This window comes from Canis lupus, chromosome 9, assembly GCF_048164855.1.
Source record: "Canis lupus baileyi chromosome 9, mCanLup2.hap1, whole genome shotgun sequence".
Lineage (NCBI taxonomy): Eukaryota > Metazoa > Chordata > Mammalia > Carnivora > Canidae > Canis > Canis lupus.
Window position 1 is genome coordinate 60,736,490 of NC_132846.1, and position 22,161 is coordinate 60,758,650.

The following is a 22,161-nucleotide window of genomic DNA, read 5'->3' on the forward strand; positions in this document are numbered from 1 at the left end:
TCTGGTCCCTGTCATCTGTGTTATGCAAGTAACTGAGCGGACTCCAGTACACAGTCCAAGGGGCCTTGCACTGCCATGAACCCAGATATCACCTCCTGGGAAAAGGGAGCTGAGACCCGGCAGCCATGACTGTGACCAGAAGGAGGGAGTAGGAGTCCGCAACCCATCGTCCTGGAAAGAGCAGCCTTGCAAACAAGGGGTTCAACGCACTCGCAATGGCAATCCCCCTCCCTGCTTCTCTCCTACAGCTATGGATTTTAGGAGCAAAAAAGAGACCCACGGGACCCTGTCTAGAGCTCCAGAAGCTGTGCATCTCCTGGTCAACAAGTTCTGTCGCTTACTAAGTGATCTAGGGCTATAACCACAATGACTGTGCCGCCTTCCAATTTTTCAAGTGGTTTTCCTAAATTACCTAAAATCAAAAACTTTTCTGACAGATTTTCCTAGAAGGTCTGTATAAAACTAGTATAAGAAGTATAAAAGTATAAAATTCCTAGGTAGATAAGGAGGTGAAAGCACTGGAGGGGAGTGTAACTGCCCCCAGCACTCAGTCTGATAGCACTGTGGAAAATGAGGGACCTTGACCTCCATGCTCAAGAACACCAGTAATGGCTTTTGTGACATATGGATAAAAGGGCAGTGGTAGTGCCCAAATCTTAAGCTTCACCAAAACCAAGTTAGCATTATAGCTTCTATTCTGACAGTGACCTCTACTAAAAAATACAAGGTCCTCCAGCTGAGAGTCACCCTGAGGTAACCTAGAAATGAGGTCTCAGTGTGTGGACATGCACAGCTATACTGTACAGCCACTCTAAGACACCAGTGTGACGGGTCTTCTACCAGCTAGTGCTAAAAAGGGAAACCAAGTTTTAGTAAACACACACTGTACACATACACAGACACACACACACACACACACACACACACTTACCAACATCGAAATCATCTTCATAAATTTGCGGGAAAGGCTCGGACTTGGGAGGCAGCGGGTAGCTACCCTTGCTCCCCACAGTGAGAGTGGTGAGTGTGAAGATCTCATCCTCCTGAAGCTCCAGGGTGAAAGTGCTGCTGCTGTCGAGGAGCTGGAAAATAAAAATGCAGAGGTCAAGGCCAGGTGCCCTGGCCCATCTCATTGTGAGCAAAATAACTTTTTGGAAAACAAACTTCAAGAAAAGCCAAACTCACTTCTGCTAAAACTTCATAAGCACTCCTGGAAGCCACCCCCCCTTATCAAGGCCTCGGGGATCTTTTTTCTTATTTATAAGACATTATCAAATTATACTTTGTACACAGCATATTAAAAGAATTTCCCTCCATGGAGGGACAGAGAACAAGATGATACTGAATCAATTTCCATGACACTGTAAGCTTCTCAGAGCCTGTGTATATTCAATATACATAAATAAGAGATCTGCTTATTTACTTTTTTTAGGACTTTACTAAGGTAGAAAAATCCATAAAATCTCACTGATGACTCAGCTGTTAATCACTAAAAACCTATTATTATTAAGAAAAAAGTCCTACTTTTTACATGTTCAATATATATTTCAATTAGCAAGTTAGGTTTATGTCACATTTATCCTTTTGACAACTTAACCTTTTAAGCCACATCTCCATAAAGTGAGGGGAAAAAACATATACCTCCCAAGGCCGTTGCAAGTATTAAACAGGTAATGTTTATAAAGTGCTTCACTCAGTGCATGACCTTCAAGAAACACTCCCTATATCGCAGCTGTTCTGTGCTACATGTAGGCCTCTGAAGGCACTAGAATCCTTTGCGTAATTAGTGTAGGCATTAGATGGATGCGACGCCCATTGTATGAAATTTGAAGAGTTTTTTTCCTACTTTGAATTAAAGGGGTTTATACCATATCTTTGCTTTAATAATAAACTGTTAGATCTCTGAAATACATAACACCATGTTCTGGCTCAGGTAATACCCCCACGTGGTATTATTTTTCTTATGGGGAAAATTTATTTATTTATTTATTTATTTATTTTTATTTATTTATTTTTTTTTTGGAAAATTTATTTAATATGCTATTTCTAGCAATTTGTTGTGCAAAAAGCAAATTGCTCTTTTTTTAGAATTTAATAAAGAAATCATGTTTAATCACTGATAGTGACTAGTTGATTCACAGAACATGAGTAATTCCCAGGAAAAGCAGATTTGTGTCAATTTGGTGAAATAATGTATTCACTTGGATCAATTCATTCTTTGAAACATTTCCTGAGGAACTACCATGTGCTAAGCATGATGGCAGGGACCAGGGATAAAAACCTAAATCAGGCAGGGCCCCAATCTTCAAGGTGCCAAATGTAGTGGGGAAAGTGCTTAACTAGGTGGTAAGCACCTGTTCATAAGTGGCTGTGAGCTGAGACCAGTGAGGAAAGCCTCAGTGGAAGCAGCAAGAATCATTTGAGCGGATTCTTGAAAGACAACAAAGACACGAGGAGAAGGCATTCTAGGAGGAAGAAGCAAGTGCAAAGTCACAGAGATGAGTGAAGTAGCATGCTATGCTCTAAAAGAGGCAAGTAGTTTGGTCTGTGATTACAGGCCATGTTAGGAGAACACACATCAAGAAATGGAAGCAGCCTTTTACTTTATGAGGTGGTCACTAGGGTTGTGTGCCATGCTAAGGCATGTGAGCTCACAGGAAAAATCACTGAGAGATCTTTGAGCAGTGGATCAACAAAAATCAGATCTGCATTTTAGACACATCATTCTGGTAGCAGTGTGATGGGTGGCCAGACAGAGTCCTACTGGAGGCTGGAAAAACAGGAGGTAGTTTCCAAAATCCAGGAGAGAGATGATAAGGAACCAAAATAAGCAGTAGTAGTGGGAATCAAAAATAAGGAATGTGTAAGAAAAACACATCAGTGATAGAATGCTCTGGACTTAATCAATGATGGTATAAAGATAGGGTGGGTGGGAAAGATGGTCTCAGATGAGACTCAATTTTCTGACTTGGGCAGCCAAGGGCTGGTGGTACCATTCACCCTACAAACTAAATGCTAAAAGCAAACATACCTATAAACATACACATGTCTATTACACCTTGAGAAGGATTTCTATTTTAAAAACAAACAGCTGGGGACAACTTTAGCTCTATTATACTTCTGCCACAAAACCAATTATAAAACTAAAAATTCTCAATTCATTAACCAAATGTCTGTTCTCTTTTACTACTTGCAATACTCAAAATGTAAGGATTTATTTTAAAACTACCCATAGAGAATCCAGTTGTTTAAAAAGATATCTCTCAGATGGTTTTCCAAGCTTCGTATACCACACCTGTAGCTCTGGTATTTCACTCTGAGGAGAAAATACACAGAAAAAGGCATAGTTGAGTAATTCATCATATCCCCTGAGGATTTCCAAAATTAGTACCAGCAAGAATGAACTGTTGATAATGTACACTCTATTTCTATTTGCCAAAAGACCCACTTCCAATCTTAAATAGCAACATTCTGAGAGTAAGAAGATATTGTTCAAGCAAATACTTTATTTCCTATAAATACCACATACTCTTGGCAAATGTTTAAAAAGATTTTAGTGCCTTTGCTTCAAAAATACTACTGTACCTGTGTAAAATGCTCTTTAGGAATTTTCTGGTATTAACAAACAACTTTTATGCCACTAGTAGTAAGAAAAGGCATTGTATTTTCTGTGTTCAAAACTAACAATAGGTAGAAATAGCAAAACTGGTCATCTTTTTATGTTGTTGGTATTTTTGTACAGAGTACTGAAAAGATCAATGCTTGAAAGTTTCCTAGACTACATACCTGATGATTCTACCAACAAGAACAACTTTGTTGCAAATGACTTTTGTTAAGTATTCTTCAAAGCCACCAAGAGAGTTTTTAGCCAAGGAGAGTTTTGCCTCCTAAGAACAATCAGCAAATCAAAGACGCCAGGGTTTCTATCCATTTATGTGCAAGTACTTAATAGCTCTTAATGTAAGACTTCACTTATAAACTGCTGGCCTCTGATAAAATACATAAATTCTCAAATCAAATACAAATCCTCGAATCAAAACCAAAATAAAGTCCCACATATTTACTTACAAAAGAACCCTTAAGAACAAAGGTAGCGAACTGACGTGACACGTTGAAGTAAGGCAGAAACGGCCTTATACAAGCAGACTGTTTATGGCTCTAGGAGAGAAAAAAAAAATAACCACTGAAGTTATCCAAATGATACTAGCCACCTGAGGAAAAGAAAATCAAACATTTAAGGCCTCAAGATGAACAGAAATGGTGCATCTTAGATGACAAATATGAGTTTATTTAAAATTTTTATAGACTTTTTTCCTAATATAATCTGTATTGAAAATCTACCATGGATGCCTAGTCAAAGTAAAGCTCGCCAGCATTTTGACTGAATTAAATTTTGAATTCATGGCTAAACTAGAGTCATTTATGGCACACAGATTAATTTTTATATAATTCTTTTCCAAGTAAAATACATCGAATAAGATGCAAATGCTTGTATGTTTTCACTGAAAAGGCATCTCATCTAAATATAACCTTCATATACAACTAAAGTCAGTAAGTACATATAACAGTTCTCACACTGACAACATAATTTTTTACTAAATAGTTACTACCATGGACTGGGACCAAAAGAATTATGAGACATAATCCCTACTTCAGGGGATTCAATGATCTCAGAGCACTGATCTCAGAGCCTCTGTAACAGGCTTTGTGGACATTAAAAAACTACAGTTGTAGTTAGAGATTCCAATTCCTCATCCTCAGTAAATGATGTACAACTAGACAGAAAATTGACAAGGGTAGAGGCGATTTGCACAATGCTAGCACACAGCTTGCCAGGATTGACATCTATAGATCACCTCACCCAGCAACAGCAGATGTACATTCTTTTCAAGTACACAAGCAACATTTTTCCAAGGAACACTATTCTTAGCCATAAAAGAACATTTAAGATCCAAGTCAGACAATGGATGTCCTCTGACCCAAGATAATTAAATCAGAGATAAATAACAGAAAAACCACTAGAAAAATTCCAAAATATATAGAAACTAAATAACAAATTTCTAAATAATCTATGACTCAAAGAAAAATAAAAAGGGAAATCAGAAAGAATTTTGAGTTGTATCAAAATAAAAATACAATGTAGGATTTGTGGGATGCCATAAAAGCAGTACTTAGGAGCAAATTTACAGCACTGAACACTGATCAGAGAAGAAAGATATGAGACTTCAGCTTCTACCTGGAGATACTAGGACAAGAAGAGCAAATTTAAAACAGAAATAAGCAGGGGGATCCCCGGGTGGCTTAGTGGTTTGGCGCCTGCCTTCGGCCAGGGAGTGATCCTGGAGTCCAGGAATCGAGTCCCACATCGGGCTCCCTACATGGAGCCTGCTTCTCCCTCTTCCTGTGTCTGCCTCTATCTGTGTCTCTCATGAATAAATAAATAAAACCTTAAAAATAATAATAATAAAATAAAAAATAAAACAAAAGTAAGCAGAAGGAAAAAAAATAAAGATCAAAGGAAAAATCAACTAAACAAAACCCAGAAAAATGAGAATAATCAAGAAACCACAAGCTGATTCTTTGAGAACATCAATAAAATTGATAAACTTCTAGCTAGACTAATCAGGAAATCATGGTAAAAAGAAAGGAAACACAACTTGTCATTATCAACACTAAGAAAGGTGACATCAGAACAAATTATATAGATAGTAGAGGAATAATAGAGAATAACACCAAAAACTGTATGTCCAAAAATTGAACAACTTGAATAAAATGGAAAAACCTTTAGAAAGACACAAAAACGAGGGGCACCTGGGTGGCTCAGTCAGTTATGCATCTGACTCTTGATTTCAGCTCAGGTCATGATCTCAGGATCGTGAGACTGAACCCCACATTGGGCTCTATACTGGGTATAGAGCCTGCTTGGGATTCTATCTCACCCTCTGCCCTCCTTCACTCTTTTTAAAAAAAAAAAAAAGACACAAAACCCCAAAGGTCACTAAAGAAGACGTGGATAATCTGAATACCCCTTATGGCTATATTGGGAAATTCAGGTCAACCTTGAAGCTTTGCTCGAACATGAAGTAAAAGCTCCCACAGAGCTAGCTGTACATTTCCTGAGCACTGACATACACCCCAACATGAAACACAGCCTGTGGGCCAAGGCCAGGAGACCTGCCAGTTCCAAACATAAGGAAACCTCTGTAACAGTCATGAGCTTACTACTAAGGTAACTAAGCAGGGGCTTCAGTGGCCACACATGATAAAGCTGACAAAGTACAGAATCTGTTCAAGAAGGTCAGTGAGCCAATAAAGAGCAACACAAATGCTAGACAGGGGAGAAAATCTGACCTCCAAAGCTGCCACAATACATTATGTAATAGATATAGCTTTCAACAAATAAATTATAAGATTTGCAAAACAAAACAGGAGAGCGGCATCCATACACAGGAATAAAAGCGGTCAACAGAAACCATGTCTGAGAAAGCCAGGCATTACTTGCCATATATTAGGCTCATGAGACAAAAACATTAAATCAAGTATTTAAATATGTTCAAAGGAAATCACACATAAAAAACTGAAGTAGAGTTGTACTTCCAGAACGACAATGTGAGGAGCTCCATGACGCTGCACCTCTCAAAACTGTTGAAAATTATTTTTTTAGAAATGGAAATGATCCAGGGTACCTTGGTGGCTCAGTTGGTTGAGCATTCAACTCTCGGTTTTGGTTCAGGTCATGATCCCAAGGTCCTGAGATCAAGTCCCACACTGGGCTCCATGCTGGATGCAGAGTCTGCTTGAAATTCTTTCCCTCTCCCTTCCCCTCTGTTCTTCCCCCATATTCTCTCTCTCTCTCTTAAATAAATAAATAAATAAATAAATAAATAAATAAATAAATAAATAAATAAATAAATAAAATCTTTTTTTAAAAAATGGAAATGACCTAAGGGCATGCAACAAATAAACATTTATTCAAGAAAATCAATTAAAAAGAGCAAGAGCCAGTGGCATTTAAACCACAATCTACTCCATCCCTGTCTCTCCTACCCAAGTGGCAGAAACTGCATGCCAGGTAGGTGCAGCCAAGAACACAGGGCTCCCTCCTCCCAGCTTGCAGCTGAAGGCTGCAGTAGCTTCCTGGGAGAAGCAGGATTTCAGGATTTCTCATCCTTTACCCCCTCAGATAATTGAGGCCAACGCTAAGAAGCAGCTGACTAGGAGGCTCCTCTGCCAGCTCCTATCCATGGGTTCACCTTGGAATACTGAGAATATTGGGGTCACAAAGCCCAACCCATCATCCTGCACTCCTAAATCAAAGGTGTTACTAAGAAAGAAACACTCTTTGTCTTTGTCCCAGCTCTCGGCTTCAGCTCAGAGATTTTTGTCCAGGATAGAGACAGGCTATAAAACAGAGAACTTAGCAACTCGCCCCAAACAAGTTGACCATATTTAACACAGAGCAGGAGGAAGTTCAAGAGTAAGGTTGCTCTCAAAAATAATGGGGTTCTGGTGAAAAGCAAATAAGAAGAGACTGGTGGCTTCTTTAGATACATAAGCTAAACCACAGTCCAGCTAGTTTGCCATCAAAAGCCACAAAAACAGAAGAAGAGCCCTCCTGAGATCAGATGAAATCTAAACACCAACCTCAGAAACCACCTCTGCAAATAAGCTGGAATTTAACTGGATCAGTCTGTGGAGCAATCTAAGTCACATGGCACTACTGAAAACAAAAGTGCAATCTGCCAGCAATTAACAGAGAGGTATGAAAAAGGAAAGAGACAAAGAGGGCCCGGGGTGATTGTGCACATGCCCAGAGCTGCCCCCTCGAGGAAGCAAAATCTGGGGCTTCACAGGGCAGGTGAGGAGGGTGGGGGGATAAACTTCACAACAAGCAAACAAACAACATCAAACCTGTGGGGAAGAGATCAGTACCCAGAGTTGCTACTTTGTATTATATAAAAGATCTGGCTTTCAAAATAAAATTATGAGACATTCAAAGAAACAAACAAACAAAAATGTGACCCATACATAAAAAAGGCAACAGAAAGTGGCTGTGAGATCAATTTTGGATTTAACAAAGACTTCAAAGTCAGGCCAATTTAAATATGTTTAAAAAACTAATGGAAACAAGGCTTAAATAAGAAAAATAAAGGGAAGTATCATCATAATGTCTCATTAAATGGACAGTATCAATAAAGTGATAGAAATTCTTTAAAAAGCCAAATGGAAATTCTGAAGTTGAAAAATTCAACAACTGACAAAAAATTCACTAGAGAGATCAACGGTAGATCTGACCTGGCAGAAGAATTAGAGAATGTGAAAACATACTGATAGAGATTGCACAACCTGAATAACTACAGGGGAAAAAAACAAGAATAAAGAAAAATGAGTAGGACCACACAGAACTCTAGGGCATTAAATACACCAGCATATTACAATGGGACAGTAGAAAATAGAAAGTAGAAAAAAATGTTCGAAGATATAATAGCTGAAAACTTTCCAAACTTGATGAAAAACATTAATCTACAGACCCATGGAGCTCAACAAACTCTAAGAATCAAAGCAAAGGGATACACACAAACACCAGTAAAAATGCTTTCTTCAAAAGAAGAAAATACTGAAAAAGGCAAGAGCAAAACAACTTACCACTCACAAGGGAGCTTCAGTAACATTAAAAATTGATTTATCATCAGAAAAAACAAAAACCAACATATTCAAAATGCTCAAAAAAAAGACCTCCCTATCAATCAAGAATCCTATATCTAGCAAAATTATCTTTCAAAAAAATAAAGGCAAATGTATTTCCACATAAATAAAAACTGAGAGAATGTGTTGATACCAGACACAACTTTCATAAAAGGTAAAAAGGTAAAGCAATGGGAAAAAGAGACTTTCAAATGGTAGTAGAACAGATGGATACCCATATGCAAAAACTTCTTAGATACCATAACAAGAGCATGTTCCATGAAAGTATAGATGAATAAAATGATCTTCATAAAAATAAAAAAACTCCTGCTCCTCCAAAGACACTGTTAATAAAAGGAAAAAAAAAGCTACAGACTGAGAAATTATCTTCACAAAGCACATATCTGTAAAGGACTTGTACCCAGAATATGTAATATGTAAAGAACTCTCGAGGCACATGGGTGACTCAGTCCTGTTAAAAGTCTGCCTTCAGGCACCTGGGTGGCTCAGTGGTTAAGCATCTGCCTTTGGCTCAGGTCATGATCCCAGGGTCCAGGGATCGAGTCCCACATCACACTCCCCACAGGGAGCCTGCTTCTCCCTCTCCCTATGTCTCTGCCTGTCTCTGTGTCTCTCATGAATAAATAAATAAAATCTTAAAATAAATAAAAATAAAATAAATGTCTGCCTTTGGCTCAGGTCATGATCCCAGGGTCCTGAAATCAAGTCCCACACTGGGCTCCCTGCTCAGCTGGGAGTCTGCTTCTCCCTTTCCCTCTGCTGCTCCCCCTGCTTGTGCTCTCTGGTGTTCTCTCTCTCTCTCTCATTCTCTCTCTCTCTGTCAAATAAATAAATAATCTTAAAAAAAAAGAACTCTCAAAATCCAACAGTAAGAAAAAGCCAACCAAAAAATGGGCAAAAAACTTGAACACACACTTCACCAAAGAAGATAACTGAAGCATAAACACGTGAAAAGCTCAACAACATCAGTCAGTAGGGAAATGCAAAACCAAAATAACGCACTACATCATACATACATCATTTATACATTATAAAATTTTTCTAACTGATAACAAGTGTTCACAATGCTAAAGAAAAACTGAAACTTCAATTATGCTGCTGATGGAAATTTAAAACAGCAAAATCTCTGGAGAATAGTCTGGCAGCTTCCTAAAAAGCCAAACATGAACATATCATATTATGCAACCAATCTATCCCTATGTATTTATCCAAGAGAAAAGAAATATATGCCCATATAAAACCTGTGCACAAATGTTCATAGCTTCAAGTGTAATAGCCAGAAAGGAGAAATAAGCCAAACGTCCATCAACAACAAGTGAATAGATCAACAAACTATGGTATGTCCTTACAATGGAATACTACTTATCAATAGGTGTCTCCCAACATGTATGAATCTCAAAATAATTACACTGAGTGAAAGAAGCAAGACAAAAAGCAGTACATACTGTATGATTCCACTGATACAAAGCTCTAGAAAATGCAAACTAATCTACAGTGACTAGAAGCAATGAACAGGGAAGTCCTAGGATATGAGGAGGAGTAGGACAAAATATTTAAGGAAGGACAATAAGTATTCTTTGGGGGGCTCTTGATACATTCACTATCTTGATTGTGACAATGGCTTATTAAGATATGAACATTCATATTGTTGCACATTTTAAGTATGTGTTTGAAGGAGATCATAATATGCCACCAAAAAATAAGCCACTTTGGTATAAAGATTATTTTAAGTTGAAAGTATTTGAGATTCAGAAGTTACGGAGACAAAATCTTCTCTGAGCTTCCTTGAGCTTACTAAGAGCAGCAACTTCTGGGAAATAAAACTGCCAAAAATTCCTCCTTAAGATGGTTCTACTCCCAGAAAGAAGAAATGGGAATAAAACTTACCCAAAATCCCTTCTGCAGAGGGTTTTTACAGCCGTGAAGGAAAGGGAAAAACCTCTCGCAAGTATAAATGAACAGGGTCATGATCATTCCTGTTTGTTCTCCTGAAAACCCGTTTATCTTCCCAAAAAGTCATTTATTTTCCATTAAGTGCTCCACCTCTCAGAGTTGCTCATCACTGAGCATCTCCCACATGTATGCATGTTGCATGCACAAATAAACTGTTTTCTTTTCTCCTGTTAATCTGGAGTGTTGCCAGTTTAATTTGGGGGGCCTCAGCTTCTGAACCTAAGAGGATACAGGAAGAAGTTTCTTCCTCCTCTACATGTTTATATGTCGATTATACTTTGGTAAAGCTGTGGTCTTTTTAAAAGAAAAGTGTTTAGTTCTGTTTTCTACTGTTTTTCTGATACAAAGAGAGTGAGTTAATTCTATACAAACAACAAAGAATTACCATAGTTTCAACGATGATGGTGAGGTTACCTAAGCCATCTGTCAGGGCCACGTAGCTTCCTCCTTTTTCTAAATGACCAACTGTCTTCAGGTAATACCAACCTGGTTGGGTAAACTGAGTGGTATGAGCTATAGAAAGGCAGAGAAAGATCCAATAAAATAGTGATAAAAGGGTTTCTTTTAAAAAAAAAATTTTTTTAAAGCTGTCTACTGATTTGAGTCTGATTGAGTCTAACAAGCTAGTTTCTATTTTAGAAGAAAGTTATTTGCCAACCTCATGTTTCAATTTTTGAACAATTAGTCCAGTTAAATGGTACGATCGTAGTAGGAGTAACTGTAGTTAGAATTACTCATAAAATAAATGAATCACACTATCAATTCAAGAGTATTAACTCTTTTATCCCCAAAGGGTAAGATAAAGTTATCTCTTCTGAACTTTTCTTCCTCTCTATTTAACCCATCCTAGTAGAGCTACAAAAAATAAGGCTAAAAATTAATACTGCATTTCAAAAACTAAGCTTTATGGTTTCAACCAAGTTTTATTTACACAATATTTGTTTATTGGGTACCTCCAAAGTTGGCGATATATTCCATGTCCCCATCCCATCCCCAAAACACAGCAACAATATTAAAAGAGTACGTTAGTTCACCTAGATAATGTGGGACCAATGATTGGGTTCCAATGATTATGACATTTAAGGTGTTAACCAATGAGGACATACAAGTGCAACTTCACTATTACATATTTATGGAAGTATAATTCAGAGTTTAGAATAATGTCAAGATTTCATGACTAATGTCATAACTACAAATCTGAGGAAAACAAATAAAAAAAAATCCACAAAATAAAGGTTTAAAATGAAAACAACTTCACTTCAAATTCAGAATTTTCCTATGAAAGCATACTGTCTTTGAAGAAATGATTTTTTTAAAAGACTGTAGTTATGATAATAAAACAAAATGATCATAAATTTTAATGTTTTTACCAAAGAAGCTATAGAAAGAACTTGATTATTATTCAACAATAGGGCTTTTATTCTGTTTAAATTATATTCAGTTTTAGTATAGTTACATCATTCATGAAAGAGTAGTACAATGTCATCCATTGTCTGCATGATCTCAACATCCCTTGTGACTAATGACTGATACTTATTATCTTTAAACTATTTTGAAACTCTGTAAATTGTAGGTAACTGATGGATAGTAGATTATCTCCTATCTGGTAAGGATTTAATTGATTTCCTCCCCTCCCTGCTATGGGAAACCCAATCTCTCTCCATTTGCAATTTATCTCACATCCCTTTACTCTAAATAAATTTGTACTGTTCTGATTTTTCCTTTGAGGTGGTTGATTCACCTGCCTCATTCCTACGTATCATGAGTAATATAAACTCTTCAACATGTGTTCATTTTTATGTGTATGGAGTCATGATTTTATATTTTTCTTAAAATTATCTGTAACAATATGCATCACTATAAAGCTACAACATTTCACATAGCTTTTACATTTCCTTATTCATTTAATAATTCATTTGATTTTATTAGTACACTATTCTCAACATACCTATATTAATATAAAAAAATAAAATGTCTCCAAGACTAATGTTAAGACTTGTAGATATTCTTGAATTGTAATAAATCTTTACAAATATATCATTTTAATAACAAGTATAATTTAAAATTATACATTTATCAAACATCACGAGACAATAATCCTTCTCCCTACTCTCTTCCCTCTTTCCCTTTCTTTTCTAAGAGCCCGCTCTTAGAATAACCAAGAATGGAATTCATTCCATTCAGAAAGTATCTAGTTTACCCAAAAGGCTCTTATGGAACACTATGGCAAATCTTGCTTACAACAGAGACACAAACTTGGAACTTACATACGACACACATATACATGCACTTGGACACGCATACACACATAGTATAATCCCCTCTTGTTTTCTGCATTTTTCTCCTAGAGAGAAATTTGAAGAGTGAGAGATGGAATCTGAACCATACCTGATACCCAGATAGGAGACTCTACTACATAGTGCCCACTCCATGGCTCCTGAGCAGTCATCAATCCACATCGTCCATAAGGCAACTGTTCATAGTAACTAGCCACCAAATTCCAAGCAATTGTGCTAAAAGGTTGGTATGATAAAAGAGAAATACCAAACAGCTTGTGATCAAAATGTAAATGTCTAGAAAACTATAGTAAATAAATAAACAAACAAACCTTATTAGAATTTACATTAGTAGATGTAAAGGACCAAAAGATGACCACCCAAAACAAGAAAATGTTAAGTCACCCAAGTTCGTTCACATTTTGAAAACTCTAACACTAGATCCATCTAGGTATTTCTAATGGTGAATTGCGTAATTAAAAAACACAAATGTATATGGGGTATATAATTTTTGCTGAACAGTGGTGTAGCCCTACCAGTACCAGACATGCCACAGATTTGCGTCATATACAAATAAAGGCTTTATCCATACCTGCTTTCCTTTTGACAGTCAGCCTTCTTAATGCCCCAGTTTCATGACATAAGTTTATGAACTGGACTCTGAGCTGCTGCAAAGTTTTTAATTGAGAACTCTTAGAGTCAGACTGCCTGCATTCAAATCATGGTTCCACCACTTAACCTCTCTGGACCTCAGTTTCCTCATCTGTAAAACGAGGATAATAACTGAACCTAGCTCACGTGATTATTGTCAGGAGTCACTGCATTAATGCCTATGAAGTATATAGAACACGGTCTGTCTCATCTACTAATGGGGCAACTTGCTGGTCTGCATTTTAGCCCATTCTTTCAGAATTCTATAGCGGTACTGAACCCTGAAATAGTGACTCTGTGATTTACAGGAACACCCAAGGGGAAAAGGAAAGCTCTGGACCCTAGGACTGCTTGGTTTCTCACAGCTTAAAAAAATAACAAAAACCCAGAGCTTACCCACAGAATTCACTTTTTCTTACAAGTCTTCACCCAACATAAAATGACTGTCTTAGGAAAAATCAAAGCCATCCAATTCTGACAACACAGCATAGAAATAATAAAATCTTTAAAATCTTTTAAAAAAGATTTTATTCATTTATTCATGAGAGACACAGAGAGAGAGAGAAAGAGAGAGAAAAGTAGAGACACAGGCAGAGGGAGAAGCAGGCTCCATGCAGAGAACCCCACGTGGGACTCAATCCCGAGTCTCCAGGACCACACCCTGGGCTGAAGGTGGCGCTAAACCACTGAGCCACCCGGGCTGCCCAATAGCTCCAATTTTCAAAACTCCTTTCTACCAGTGAAAACTTTAAGAGTTCCTATGATTTTACCCCTGGATTATAAGATGCATAGTATCTTATCTGGCCAGAGATAGAAGAATAAACCAAAACTACCTGATGGGCATTTTGTTATAGACACAGAGGTCTTTAAAATATACCTCAAACTCAGATACATATTCCCGTTAAGAATATACCCTAAGGAAATAATTCTAGATGTGTACAAAGATATCTGTATACAACTGATCATTTCAACGTATACAAAGCTGTTAACTTAAAATAGAAGCAACCTCCATTTCTGGAAGAGAAGAACACTCAATGAAATATAACACATTTTCTACATCAGTGCTTCCCAAACTTGTGTGGCATCAGAATCAGCTGGGGCACTGATAACACCACCTGAGTCTCCACAGCCTTCTGAAGATTCAGCAGATCTGGACAGCTGCCAAGGAATCAATACAACAAGTGTCTCAGGTGCTTCTTGAGACAAGGCAAGTTTGGGAAACCAAGTTCTATGTAACAATATACATAAGCACTAAAAATGATGAAAAATAAGTACACTTAAATATGAAAAAAAGTTCATAATATCTTAAGTGAAAAGCAGCTTATTTACTAAACATTATATAGTATGATCTTGATTCTATATTAAAATTTTATGCATATAAATATAAATGGGAGGACACACACCAATATTTTTAGGGATTGTTACCCCTAGATGGCAAAAATATGGGTGATTTTGTTTCCTTCTTTGTATGTATAGGCAGTTACTAAATTCTCTGTCATGAGTATGCATTACTTTTAATACCAAATTAAGTTATTAGAACCAAACTCTCCATGATTCCCTTTTCTTTTAAAAAGGGAAGAAAAAGAACAAAGACTATAAAAAAAGAATGTATCAGTTCACATTAACATCACAAAAATACATATTGGCTTACTCTTGTTCTATTTATTATTGTTTTAGAAAGCAAATCTGAATCTAATTACAGTTAAAGCTTCTCAAAGCTTTTAAGAAAAAAAATAAAAACCTTCAAAAGTTTTCAGTAACTTACGCAGTCATGTAGCCATTGACATAATTCTGGTTCAATATGCGGCCCAAGCAGCCGGCGCCCACATCACTATTTAAAGTGCTAAAATCTTCAGAAGACCAAAGTTTCTTCTTAGTCAACTTCGCATCCTTTACTGTATGGGTCCCAGGATAATGAGCTCTAGGAAAACAAAGGGTGGAAATAGGAAAAGGCAGACGTGCCACTTTTATCTATTTGTTGAGTCAATAAACACGTATATCTTCACCAGTGTTTTCTATTTTGAAACAATGGGCAGCTTGTGGGTAGATGTCACACCAACTAGAAGCTTCTGCTTCCCATTCTTGTCTCAGGATGCCCGTTAAGATGCAATAAGCCTACATATACCAACACACAAAATAGGAAGGAAGATCATCAGTGGATGAGATTTCTGTTTCCAGAAACCATAAAATGGATGGAAGCACACTGACAGTTGGAGATGGCAGAGAAGGCCACAGCCTAGAACACCCTAGGAGACAGAATTCAGACTTTCCAGGGGAAGCAGAGAGCTCAGACAGTAGAAAAGAAGGAGTATGAAGGAAGCCAAAAATAAGACTAATGAATCTATTATATAAAGTAGTATTTGCTCCCCCACTCCTACCTACCCCTGAGTAGACACAGAGAAAGACAGCTTGGTATTTATTCCCAGGCAAAAACAAAAAGTCAAAAAACCAAAAACCCAGAGAGTTCTTCCTTGAGTAAAAAGAAGAAACCACCTTGGTTAACTACAAATCACTATCCCAAAGCAGTAGTGGTTAACTCTGGGTTAAGGCAGGATTTGCTACTGGCATCCAGTGAGTGAGCAGAGGCCAGAGAGGCTTCCAAACATCCTACAATGCAAAAGGCAGGTCCTCACCAAAGATTATCCAGTGAAAATATCAAAAGTACAAAGGTTGAGAACTCCTACATTATACCATTATTTAAGAAAAGTCAAAGTATAAATGTATATTTATTATTCTAATAGTAAAACACTACCTCAGTGATGATTTTTTGTCTTTTTTTATGATTTTAGAAGTTACTGACAGTTTTTAAGAAATTTCTAATGTGAAATAGAAAATAGATGGACAGTTAACACAGGAATAAGAGAGTACATTAGCTAAGTAACTTTAGGAACACGAGTGTATACTTTCTAAGACACAATTATTTACAAAAATTTTAATAACAATACAAGCAGAACGATGGGGACTGGATTACATCATAACTCCAAACTTTGCAGTTTGGTGTCATAGTATTCATTACATTAAAACAATTATTTGGGATCCCTGGGTGGCGCAGCGGTTTAGCACCTGCCTTTGGCCCAGGGCGCGATCCTGGAGATCCGGGATCGAATCCCACGTCAGGCTCCCGGTGCATGGAGCCTGCTTCTCCCTCTGCCTATGTCTCTGCCTCTCTCTCTCTCTCTCTCTGTGTGACTATCATAAATAAATGAAAAAAAAAAAAAAAACAATTATTTATGGGGCGCCTGGGTGACTCAGTAGGTTAAGCGTCTGCCTTCAGCTCAGGTCAGGATCCTAGGTTCCTAGGATGGAGCCCCACTTTGGGCTCCCTGCTCAGTGGGGAGTCAGCTTCTCCCTCTGCCCCTCACCCTGTTCATGCTCACTCGCTCTCTCTTTCTCTCTCAAATAAATAGATAAAATCTTTAAAACAATGATTATGATGACCTATTTTGGTTTTTAATTATTTAATCCCACTTAGGTCATGAATCTTTAAAGAAAAAGTCCTACTTTGGGAATTCATTGTACCTCATGAAGATGAATTAGGGCACAGCATCAATCTGGCATTTCAGGATTTCATGAGAAAGAAAAAATATGAAACCCATAATAGAGGACATAAAAAAGAAGTATTTGAGAAAAATGAGGCACCATCAAGATGTTGTAGCATCACTGAACTCAGCTAAAAATAGGCCTCTAATTCAGTAGTGTAAACATACACTACAGAGACCTCAAAGCAAGCTAACACCTAACAGGGTTAAAAAATTATTACTCTGGCACTACAGTGTCCAACATGTGAAGTCTGTTACTAATCTTTGTAACAATATTTTTAAAATTTTTCCATTTTAGATTCATTCTTATATCCAAGAACTTCATTCTATGATCATGATATTCAGCCACATACTAATATTAAGACTCATCCAGCTGTTACTCAGACAAATGTATGCTTGGTGTATCTCTGCTCAAAATATACTTGTAGAAAAAAGTAAACTTTGCCTGGGGACACCGGGGTGGAATAGTTAAGCGTGCAACTCTCAGTTTTGGCTCAGGTTGTGACCTCAGGATTGTGGGATCAAGCCCATGATAGGCTCTGCACTCAGCCCAGAGTCAGCTTGATACTCTTTCTCCCTCTCCTTCTGCCCCTCCCTGCCCCTGTGTGTGTGTGTGTGTGTGTGTCTCTCTCTCACATAAATAAATAAATCTGTTTTTTTTTTTTTTCAAGGAAAAGCCTGGAAAGTAATATGCTATTGTGTTACTAATGATCTCTAGATGTTAGGATTCTGAGTAAGTTCTATCTTAATAGATTTCTACATTTTCCAAATTTGCTATAATCATGGATTATTTTTAGAATCTGAAAAAATATCCCTTTTAAAGTTATATAAACAGGCATTATGTCCCTCATTCAGAAAACATTAACTGTTATGTTAAAACTGAGTGATTATTAAATGATCTGAGCAAAGAAGGGTAAAACTGACACTAAAATCTGGATCTCTCTCAATGTCCAGTCCCACCACTAATTCAACAAAAAATGCAAAGGCTCCTTAAGAATATAATTTTTTATATATGTATAACTAGACAAAACCTATCATTTTACAGCATGATTCTCCAAATTTAAATGACAAATTAAATTAAGATTATTGAAAGTAACCAAAGTTATCCTAACAGAGGAACATGTTCATAATAAAAGAAAATTAGCACTTAAGGACAAAGTGGATCATGGTAGCAACCCAGTTTCTGACAATCACCAATATTCCTCCTAAAACCACACAGATCTACTAAATACAGGAAAGGGAAAACCTACAGACAATATCCTCATCAAGACTAGGTGATGGAATACCCAGGAGTCTTCTTGAAGCATCAGAACTAGCCCAGGATCACCAGATATGATGTGGAAACTGGAAGGGAAATGGGACCAGCAGGCAGTTACTCTGAGTGAAAGCATAAGAGAACAGTGGGTGAAACTGGGAATATCTTCACAGGCTGAAGTCATTCAGTTGGGGGTGAATAAAGTTGGGGGTGAATGGAAAACAGTGAATTCATTAAGAGATCTAATACTGTTGACAGTTTAAACCAAAAGAAATATGAGGTGAGCAATATGTGTATAATTTGAAGTTTTGTAGCAGCTGCATTTAAAAAAAGCAAAAGGGAAATTTTCCTGATATACTTTAACCCAATATTCACCAAATATTGTCATTCAACATGCAATCAACCTAAAAAATTATGAATAGTATTTTACATTTTTTAAAATATCAAATCTTTAAAAGCCAAGGTTTATTTTACATACAACACACCTAAATTCAAATGAGCCACATTTCAATGTCGCATAGTTAACCGTGGCTAGTGGCTACCAGACTGGACAATACAGGTTTAAACCCTTAGCAATTTCAGTAATAGGTAGCAAACAATCCTGTCTGGAGTGGGAGAGCCTCCCTATGAGAATAAGCTACTTGATGAGAATCCAAATTGATTAAGGCAGGAACACTCAGGGTGAGGGAGAGACAACATTCAGGCAGTAGGGAGAACAGGGCCCAGAAGGAGCAGAACCCAGAAAGCCCTGTGACTGCAAAATAAGAACTTACACGGTGCAGGCCAAGTACAACATTAATGGGGCAGAGAGATCCACTCTTCCAACGGAGTTGGCAGCCAAAAAATAATACCTGAACAAAATCTCATTATACCACAATAGCCTAAATTTGGAAACAATTCAAATGACTGTTGACAAAGAACAGATAGAAAAATCATGCCACATTCCTACAACTGAATGCAAAAGAGCAATTAAAATGAACCAAGTCTCTACCTGGCAATATGAGTTAATCTTAAAACTACAATGTTGACCAAAATAATAGATACTCTAAGATGCCACTGAAATAAAATAAAGGTTTTTTTTTTAATTTAAAATCAATTAGCCAACATATAGTACATCACTAGTTTCAGATAGAGTTCAGTAGTTCATCAGCTGCACATAACACCCAGTGTTCATCACATCACATGCCCTCTTAATAAAGTTTTTAAACAAGCATAATTAGTTTATGGTGTTAGGGCTAACATCAGTAGTTGCCTTTGGGACCAGGGGAGAAGCTAATGATTAGAAAGATTTCCAAGGGAAGAGCTGCTAAGATACTGATAATTTTTTATTTCTTGACCTCAGTGGTGGTTATGTAGGTACATTCACTTTGTGACAATTCATTATGCCATATTCTTATGATTTATGTACTTTTATGTATGAGTGTATGTGTGTATGTTATACTTTGTTAAAAAATTTTAACAAAATTTTAACAATTTTTAGACAACAGAGGTATATAAAACTAAAATGAGAGAATTATAGAATTATCAGAAAAAAACACATTTTAGAAATGAAGACAAGAAAAAGAAACACAAGATAGGATAGATACTATGGGGGATCCCTGGGTGGCGCAGCGGTTTGGCGCCTGCCTTTGGCCCAGGGCACGATCCTGAAGACCCAGGATCGAATCCCACATCAGGCTCCCGGTGCATGGAGCCTGCTTCTCCCTCTGCCTGTGTCTCTGCCTCTCTCTCTCTGTGACTATCATAAATAAATAAAAATTTATAACAAAAAAAAAAAAAAAAAGGATAGATACTATGGAAAACACAATGAGGAAAATAGAGGATAAAATTAGAGAACCAAACAGAAATAAAGAAATAAAGATGGTTTGAGAAAAATACAGAATAAAGGCAATATTCAAACAAGATCCAAAATGCATAACTGGGTCTCCTAAAAAGAAAACCAAAGTAATGGAGTAGAATAATTATTTAAGTTAAAATTTAAATAAATCTTATTGAAATTAGAAAACACTTAAATACAGATATTGAAAAGGCATATGCTATATACCTGGCAATGGTAAATAGTGTACAACTACTAAGCTTTAAAGTTAAGGAAAAATATTCTTTGGATATACAGGAATTTATAACGAAGAAAAAAGAAGTCTAAACAAGGATAATACACTCTAGAATGGCAGAACCACAAGACCGAAGAGCACTTATAGAACAGAGTCGCTCTATCCTCCCATATACTGTTCTGCACTTTTCTCAAGAAATAAGCATCTATCTTGTTTAAACCACATGAAAACAATTAGAATAATTTAAATGATATCCTAACACATGGAAGCTAGAGATGGAGATGTCTGACATAGTTAGTGATCCAGGAGGCCAGGCTATAATTACAATTATCCCACCATGGAAATAGAACTAATTCATTATACTGGAACATAAAATAAGCACATCTACAAAAGAATATTTGCTATTCTTATAGATAGTTCCATTGACAAATACAAGGTTTTTTTATTATCTCCATTCTGCAAAGATATGGAATTCCAGGAACAAAATAGAATGTCTGCACAAAAATAAGAAATATTGTTTAGAGGCCTCAGACTACAGAGAACATAGTGGTTTAAAGAAAAAGAGTTTATTTTACTTCTATATAATTACCCAAGTTGAGAGTTAAGGTTGGTGGAAGCAGCTCTTAAATCTGCTCTTTGGTCAAATGGAGGCCTCCGATTCTAGCCAGTAGGAAGGAAAAGGGGTAGAAGATAATGTACCTAGGATCCTAGAGTATAAACTCTCAGGTGTTACTTATCAGTTGTGCTCTCATTTCATCACCAGGAACTTAACTGTATTGATATATCTTAACTCCAAAGAATGCAGAGAGTCTTGCCTTGAGCCCACAAAGAATAGGATAGGTTTGGGTAGACCACCAGCAGCTTCTTCTGCATGTGGTTAAGTGAGAGGTCCACGAAGGGGGAAAGAACAAAAAAAGAAAGAAAAGAAGTCTGGCATCAGAATTCCTAGCAGCAACATTTTAAGTAACCAATGGAGTAAATTTTATGATGTTAAAGGATTAAGAATATGTGAGTCAGAGAGTTTTTATGTAGCCAAACTGTCCTTCAAGTATAAAGGCCACAGATAAAGAGTCAATAAACATGTAAGAGATCAAGAAATATCGCCCCCATTAGCACTTCCTGAAAAATATGGTAAATATTAAGCCCTGACACCCAAGAATCTAAAGAAGAAACCAGCAAAAGACTTGAAGGTGAACACTGCATATGCTTAATGGTAGAACTAGACTAACAGAGTAATTTAGTACATAAATGTTGTGTGTTCTGATAATGTGTAACTAATACGGCAAATGCAAAATCGGAGGAGGAGGAAAGAAAATGAAATGTAAACGAAGTTTGCCAATTGCCTGGGAGTTAAAGGTTACAGCTTGCAGCTGACAAATCAAGATAGTAGAAGCTTAAGGTCATGTAAGAATGCAAAGATTAAGATTAAGAAATTCGGGTAATTAAAATTCCATTGTAGGAGCAAGAAAGAGGAAGTTATGAAATAAGTTTCACATTGCTTATAGTAAAATGATACATAAAAACTAAACAGAAAAAGAACTAAGAGTATTAGTATAAACAGTTTCTCAACTTCACTGTGGACATCTTGGCTGAATAATTCATTATTTATTGTGGGGAAGTTATCCTGTGGGAAGGGTATTTAGAAACATCTCTGGCCTCCACCTACCATGCCAGTATCAATCATAAATATTTCCAGGCATTACCAAATGTCCCCTGGGGGGCAAAATTAT

The 22,161-nt window shown here is 36.9% G+C and overlaps 1 protein-coding gene across 8 annotated transcripts in view; it reads right to left on the reverse strand.

Annotated features, from left to right (window-relative positions):
• The window catches only part of GALC (galactosylceramidase), a 58,345-nt gene that overhangs the window by 12,455 nt on the left and 23,729 nt on the right, over positions 1-22,161 (reverse strand). For all 8 annotated transcript variants that reach the window (XM_072839593.1, XM_072839594.1, XM_072839592.1 and 5 more), the window contains 6 exons: positions 15,352-15,507; positions 13,048-13,172; positions 11,045-11,172; positions 4,069-4,158; positions 3,230-3,316; positions 932-1,082 (listed from right to left, as the gene is read on the reverse strand). In XM_072839593.1, the coding sequence (XP_072695694.1) occupies positions 932-1,082; positions 3,230-3,316; positions 4,069-4,158; positions 11,045-11,172; positions 13,048-13,172; positions 15,352-15,507 (737 nt within the window). The remainder of the gene's footprint in view (positions 1-931; positions 1,083-3,229; positions 3,317-4,068; positions 4,159-11,044; positions 11,173-13,047; positions 13,173-15,351; positions 15,508-22,161) is intronic.